Source organism: Benincasa hispida, chromosome 12 (genome assembly GCF_009727055.1).
Source record: "Benincasa hispida cultivar B227 chromosome 12, ASM972705v1, whole genome shotgun sequence".
NCBI classification, from domain to species: domain Eukaryota; kingdom Viridiplantae; phylum Streptophyta; class Magnoliopsida; order Cucurbitales; family Cucurbitaceae; genus Benincasa; species Benincasa hispida.
Genome location: NC_052360.1, coordinates 40,296,904 through 40,304,962, shown reverse-complemented (window position 1 = coordinate 40,304,962; position 8,059 = coordinate 40,296,904). Strand labels below are relative to the sequence as shown.

The window sequence follows — 8,059 nt, the reverse complement described above, 5'->3', positions numbered from 1 at the left end:
CTACCCTTTTCTTACCTTTTTTTTTTTTTTTTTTTTTTTCTTTCTTCATTTTCGTTCGAGGATCATTTTGGCATTTTTGCTACCAAGAAGTTTTTTAGTCTTAAAACTCATTTAAATCTGTGTTTGGTTGTTTTTTCAAAAAACAAATCTGTGTTTGGTTGTATTATCTATTCGGGGGTGTTTGACTTATCAAGTTGAGTTGAGTTGGTATAATATATCAATTCATTGTTTGACCTACCAACTTTAAATATTGGTTGAGTTTAGTTGGTATATTTTACCAACTTACCCCAACTCTCCCTTCTTCCTATGTTTTCAATGGCTTCACACGTCGACCACTCTCACACTTCGAAAACTAACTCCGGGTTTCAACAACCACCTCCGATGACAATTTCGGCGACAAAATTCGGACTCCAAAAACTAGCTCTGGTGACCAACTCCGAGCTCTGACAAACTTCACGCGACCAACTCCGGCAACCACCTCCGGTGACACAACTTCGACAACCACCTTTGTAGGCTCCGACAACCACCTCCAACTACAAACTCCAATGAAAATCATTTTCGATGAACACCTTTGAGCGTGCAACTCTGACAACCAACTCAAGGTTTTGACAACCACTTTCGACGACGAACTCCGACAACCAACTCTAATACCACCTTCATGCGACTAACTTGGGCTTCTATAGTCACCTCCGACAATAATCTCCAGCGAAAATCATATTTGATGATCAACTTCAATGACCACTTTTGCACGCTCAACTCCGGGATTTGAAAACCACTCCCGATAACAAACTTCGACAACCAACTCCAATACACCTTCATGTGCCCAACTCCATGCTCCAACAACCATCTCCGACTACAAACTCCAACAAAAATTATTTTCAATGATCAACTTTGACAATCACTTCTGTCTACTATAAGATTGACGACGGTTAAAGTATGTTGTAGGGTTATTGATTATATAAAAAATCTTATTTTGTCTAAATTAAGTGCAATATTTATACGTAATGAATTCACATATCAAATGAGTGTAAATAATATTTAGACGAAATGTATGTAAATAGTTGAAAAGTATGTATCATAAAAAAAAAAAAACATAAAATTAAATTTTTTTTCCTATAATATTTTCCAGCAATAATTAGTGAAAAATTAATATTTGTTCTTTGATGATCCTCTAAATTTAGAGAAAATGAAAGTGAAAATTGGCTATAAAGTTTTGATTTCGCTTTAGTTTCTCATTTTATTCAACCATATTTTTACAAGAAATGTAATGTCAATTGTTGTTTATTGCCCAAAAAAAGAAAGAAAGAAAGAAAATATCTAAAATGTAAAAGAAAAAAATTGCAATACATATTTTATTCAAACAAAGATAGGTAGAGTTATCGAATAAACAAATTTCAAAACAAAAATAAAAATCATAAAAACATATTATTTAGAGTTAAAAAAACTGCATCAGATATCCAGACATATGAACTTAACTCTGTACCCCAAACAAAGACATATGAACTCAAACTAGATAACTTTGCACAAAAAACACAGACATATAAACTCCACAGATATATGAACTCCATAGACATATGAACTCTAGATATTTTATCTCAACTCAACGCCCCAAACAGTCTCTCAGAGACAAAATAAGTCATGGACTAAAATGACCACTTCTATGTTTCAAACATTTTGTAAGTGACAAATTTCTATTGACATTGTATTACTTTTATGTTTATTCGTGCTCATCTCTACTTCTATTAGTGATATGGACTATCAATTCAACTGAAAGGGTCGGAGTTTTTGGTTTAAAGAAAGTTTGTGGGTCTCACAACTTAAAATTAATTTTATGTTTTATAAACTGCTTTCACTCTGGGTCGAGGATTTCACAAATCTTCCAACTTCTAAATTTTATTAATTATCCCAAAGATCTAACGCGGTGTTTAGGATATTGAATTAAATTATGAGATATGAAATTAATATGTCAGAGTTAGGAAGTATGTGTTTAAATGTGTAAGTTTTTGTTTAAGATATAGAGCAATAAGATGGAATTGATAGAGTTTATCGATTAATGTGTAAACTTCAACAATAAACATAAAAATTGTTTATTGAAAATAAACCTAAGATTTTTTTAAACAGTGATAGACCTGTATTATGAAAGAAAAAAAATGTTATTTTCTTATAGGTTAATTAAATTTTTATTTGAAATTGATGTGAGAAAAAATTTTAAGTGTTACGATAGGAGTAATAAAAAAAAAAAAAAATAAAAGAAATCAATCAACAAAATAAAAATACAAAAGATTACATGAAAAACTTAAAAAATGGAAAAAAAACCATAGCTTTGAAAGTTTATTATAACCATACATAATAATTCAAAACTTGGAAACTGGATACCACAATCGATTAGAAAAATTTATTACATGGAAAACTTTAAAACTGAGCTAATATAGTTCAAATTGGGATGACTATAGATTAAAGAGATGGATTAATTTTATAATAATTGAAATGAATTATTTTAAAAATATATAAAATATAGGATAACTACATTTTAATATTTGATTGATATGGAGAAAGTGTTGGTTTTTGGTGTGAGTGATGATTGATGGAAGAGGGTGGGATTGAAAATGATGATTGTGGGAGAAGTCTATAAGAGAAATAGGATCTTCCATTTGGGATTGCCATTTGATCTTTGATTTGACGCTTACTTTTATCTCCTCATTAACTTCATATTCCCATCATCTTTCTTTTTTCTTTCTTAAAAAAATATAATAAATAAAAATGTTATATCCAAACTTTAAAAATATTTCAAAACAAAATAGAGAGAGTCAGTTTGAGTCGTAAGCATCTGTCGGTTTATTGGTTAATTTTCAATCCTTTTTTACTTTTCATTTTTTTTTTATCTATCTCACTTTTTATAACAACATAAATTTCTCTCTCATTATATCTCATTTCAAACAAATTGTTCCATCCAGTATTTCTTTATATAATATATATAAAAATTGATATAATATCAAAATTATTCTCTAGTTCTATTGTAAACTTACCTTCTATTTCTTTTTAAATTTAGGTTCAAATCCCATCCATTATATTTATTTTTAATAAATTATATAAACTCTTTTGTTAATAAATTTTTTGGATCCATCCAGACATATTAAATCAATGTTTTCTTTTTTAATAGTGGATGTTTGCTTTTAAAGACTCGTGTAATTATTATTCGAAGATAATATATAATATACTAAGAATTTTGAGTTTTTATTATATTTTAATTCATGAAAATTAAATAGGAGAGAGAAAATATACTCATTAATTGTTTTTAAGCTTTGTTTATCTACAGTTGTAATCTGAAAAGAATATTGAGTTTTATGAAAATTAAATAAGAGGGAGAGAAATATACTCGATAATTGTTTTTAAGCTATGTTTTATCCACAGTTGTAATAAAAAAATGGAAATAAATTAATTGTGGGTTTCTTTCATTACGATTTAATATATTTTCAAATAGACTATGGATCTCACCATTTTTAGGATAATGATTATGTATATCTTAGACTACAATTAAATCTATACATTCCATTTTCTTTATATAATAAAAATAATAAAAAATCTGATTTTTTCTTTTTAAATCTCAGTTATATGAATTCTTTTTTATCAGTATGTAGTTTGAACTACACAAAAATGGATGCAGTTTCAGCTATACTAAATTTTTATTTTACCATGCTTCATCTCCAAATATGAAATCAAGGCTACATTTACCGATTAAATTTCATATGGTTTTCGACAAAATTTTTTTAGATAAAATCTTGGGAGATAATTTTGGTTTTTCAAACTTAACTAGAAATGATAATTTTGAGATTTAATTAAAATACATACTTAAAAAAAAAACCTTTATATAAATACGTTTAATATCTTACACACTTGATTCTAGATGATTAAAATCCACATTATCGAAATGATGCTCAACATCGATAACAATTGAGGAGGCATATTTTATTCTTAGTCCAAACTTATTTGACAACATCAGTACTGTTCTACTAGTTTAAGACCACATGATTATAAATCTAAAATATTAAGGCGTTTTTGGGTAAGAAGTATTCTAAAATTATAATAACTAATTACTTTATAGTTTCTGATTAACTACCGTCAATCAATAATATTTTAAAACCTCAATTTGTTACAATATTTACTATTTGTTATAGTTTTTTTTTTTTTAAAAAAAAATTTACACATAATATTTTGTATTCTCTACTATAGTATTTACTATATTTTATTCTCAAATTAAAATAGTTTACACTTTAAATATATGTTATTATAACTCAAACTAAAATAACTTATACCTCAAACAAAAACTATTACAACCTAATTTTAATATTCTGGACTATAACAATTAGCTTCTTACCTCAAATGCCCGCAAAAATTTCAATTTAAAATCTAGGACCACATGGTAAAAAAAATATAGAACATAGAGAGTTCCACGGTAATGTGTGCATGGTTAAACATAACTTCTTAAAGTGATATAAATAATTGAAAATTTTTAATTTTTTGAAGTTTTTTTTTTGGGATAATTTAAATTGTAAATTGAAGTAAGGTATTTTTTATTTATAATTTTGAATGTATTTAAATAAAATGAAACAAGAATTTAAACACACTTTTTGGAATATAAAATGTTAAGGGATGTAAGAAAAAAAAAAAAAAACAAAAGGTGTATTTGGGACAAAATTTATTATAAGATCATAATAATCACATCTTGTTACAATAAATACTATTTTTTTATTTTTTCAATTAGTTACCGTCAATACTATTTCAAAATTCTCATTTACTACGGTATTTATTATTTGTTACAGTTTTTACTATTTTATCTTCATCATTTTTTTATTTATTGCTACATTGTTTAATATTTTTTTCTCAAATTCAAATAGTTTGCACCTCAAACACATACTATTATAATACAAACTAAAATAATATCTACTAACCTAACTATAATAACCAACTGTTTGTTCCAAACGTCTCCAAAGTTATTATGTAAAGAGATTTATATATTTGTTAAAAGATGTATGGTTTTAAATTTGATTGTTTTTTATTACTAATAAAATTAAATTTAAAATCTTATTTTGGAATTATTTCAATTTAATTAATAGATGTTAATATATTAAGATCGAAGTAAGTATTTAATAAAAAATCAAAATTAAAAGTATAAATTACTTCAATAAAAAATCAAAATTAAAAGTATAAATCAACCCTCATCTTTATTTCAGTTGCTCATGCTATTAACTTTATGATTGTCCACCCATAAATTTAAACATACATATATAATAAAATGAGTACTGAATGAAAATGGAAACTAAAAATATAATTTTTTAAATTTCGTAACTAAATTAAAAAAAAAACACAAATTTTAACATTTCAAAATTAACGGACCAGGGATAAAAAAACTATTTTTACCAAAAAGTTATTACTTTCCAATTTGGATTATTATTAACCTTTCTGTATGGTGTACTTAAAAAAAGTAACATTCCTTTAACCGTGCAAGAACCTTATAAAATATGGTGCAAAAAAAGTTGATATATCGTCGGAAATTGGTGCTAATTTTAATAATACAAATAAAAATAAAATAACATCAAATCTTTAAAGAAATCATTATGGTACGAAATCTGAAACAAGAAAAAAGAAAAAGAGTTCCATTATTTCTTACACTCCCTCCAACAACGCCGCCAACCGTCGGTGGAGCAAAACTCAGTTTGTCTTTTGTTTTTGTACTAAAAAACAAAACATTTATAACTTGACATGACCTCTATTATACTTATCACTTCCATTCTTCATCATTGGATCACCAAAAATCTAAAAAAAAAAAAAAAAAAACTTTCAAACCCTAACCATGGCTTCTCATCATATTAACCCTCTGCTCCCGTTTCCTCCTCAACCCATTTCCATTTCCTTCCCCTTCTCCCATTTTCATTACTCTTTCAACCCTCTCATGGCCTCCAAGCCTTTGAATCCCAATGCTCACCCTTTTCTTTCTGCTCCCCCGCCGTTTCTTCAGCCTCCTCCTCCTCCTCCTCCGCCTCATATCGTTGGCTATGGAAATTTCTATTACCCACGTGCCACTTCCGCTTACTTTTGGCAGTTTCATACTTATCCCTCTGTTAGCTGCTACAATGCTTGGCCTCCGGTGATGTGGCCGTCGTATCAGACGGCTGTGGGTTTCAGCGGTGGCGATATGACGGATTCGAAGAATATTTGCAAAGCAGACGGTGGGTTCAGACGAGAGTTTGTTGTCTCTAGTGGGCCGCGTAGAGATCAAATCAAATCTCCGCCGCAATGGGTGGAGAAAAAAATCAATAGCGGCGGCAACGAAGGAGACGGTGCAAACCCAGTTGAGAAAACTGTTCCTTGCTCGGAAATCACAACGATGATGATAAAAAATATTCCAAATCAACTCAAGTGGGTTCTCTTCTGTTCTCTTTAACTGTTTTTCCCTTTTTTAAAAAATTGATAATAATAATCTTCGAGTTTAGCAAATTCTTGGATTTCTGAACATTTTCTCGGAGGAGGGTTAATTAAAGGTATAAACTGAAGTGGGGTTATGGGTTTAATTCCAATTTTTAGTAGTTTGTCGGTGAATCGACATGAATTGATTTATTCGATTGTATAATGGGAATGTTTGTATTAAATTAATACATGCTGCACTTTCTTTGGTTTCTGCCCTTTCTCATTTTTCGTCTCCTCCTCCTCATTTGGAAATATTTCAGCATGTAATTGATTTCAATTGTAATTCATCATTATCATCTCCATTTGGTTTGGATATTCAATATTTGGGTTTGCATCAATTCTTTGTTGGGTTAAACACTTATGGAGAATGTTGGTAGAGCAGGAGGAGAGATCTTCTTCAGTTATTGGACAGATACTGTCTAATGATGAACCAACAGAGGGATTCTGAACCTGATTTCTGTGTTACTGAATATGATTTCGTTTATTTGCCTATGGATTTCATGTGAGTAAGTTTGAACAATAATACCCTATTTTTATTCTTCGTCATTTTCATTGAGGTTGTTAAGATTGATGATATTAATCTTGTTTGGTTTATTTTGATTTATATAGGAGATCATGGTACGAAGGGAAAGTGTCGAATTTGGGTTATGCATTTGTTAATTTCACTTCATCTATGGCTGCATACAAGTTTTGTGCTGCTTATCACAATCAGAAATGGGATGTTAATGTCAACAAGAAGATTTGTGAGATTACTGAGGCTAGAATTCAGGTTTATTCTCTTGATTTTCTAAACTTGTTTATTTACGATTCATTGTTGATGTGACGGTTTCATTGAATACTCAGGGCAAGCAAGCGCTAAAGAATGCATTCAAGAACAAAATCTTTTGGTGTTGCAATGATCAATATCTTCCTGTGATGTTATATCCGGCGAGTAATGGTCGGCGTCGATACAGAAGGATTAACGTTGGAAGGCGTATACCTCGTCTTCCTCGTAAGCCGCTTAAGAAAGTTCAGTAGTTGAGCTTCGAGTAGTGTAAACAGGAAGAAGTGAAGAAGATGTTAACATAGTTGTTGGGATGTTTTCTTTTCCCTCTTTTTTCTAGGTCGATGGGGATGAAGGCGTGTGTAGCTTGTGTTTTCATTGTCTCCCCGACCGTTACAGTTTGTTTGGGGAGAATTGAAAACATGAAAGGCTGTTTGTTTGTGTCTTTTTTCTTGGGGGGGTTAGATGTTGGGGAACCAAGTTTGTCTGAAATGGCTACTTTCTGCAATATTATTCTCTCTTCTTACTATGTTGTATAAGTCTTTTGATCATCTCCATACCAAGCCACATCACATGGGGTCCTAAAAATGTTTACGTTTTTAATTTTGTTTTTGAAGTTCAATTGGGTTAGGATTTTTCGGATTTCTTTGACACTCGAATGTCATTCGTGTCGTGAAATTAGCTATAAAAAAGTGCCCAAATTATCAGATGTCTCCAAAGGACAAAAAAAAAAAAGAAAAAAAAAAAACATAACAAATAATAGATAAAATACAATTAGGGTTGTGTTTGTGTGTGCATTCAATTTAAGATTTTCAACCATGAAGGTATGTT

The 8,059-nt window shown here is 29.5% G+C and overlaps 1 protein-coding gene across 1 annotated transcript; it reads left to right on the top strand.

The window, feature by feature from the left end:
* Positions 1-5,725: 5,725 nt before the first annotated feature.
* On the top strand, positions 5,726-7,754 carry LOC120068227. Its single transcript, XM_039019940.1, has 4 exons — positions 5,726-6,417; positions 6,848-6,967; positions 7,075-7,234; positions 7,309-7,754. Exons 1-4 carry the CDS (start codon positions 5,852-5,854, stop codon positions 7,480-7,482), a joined length of 1,020 nt encoding a protein of 339 aa, XP_038875868.1. The 5' UTR covers positions 5,726-5,851; the 3' UTR covers positions 7,483-7,754.
* The last annotated feature ends 305 nt before the right edge of the window (positions 7,755-8,059 follow it).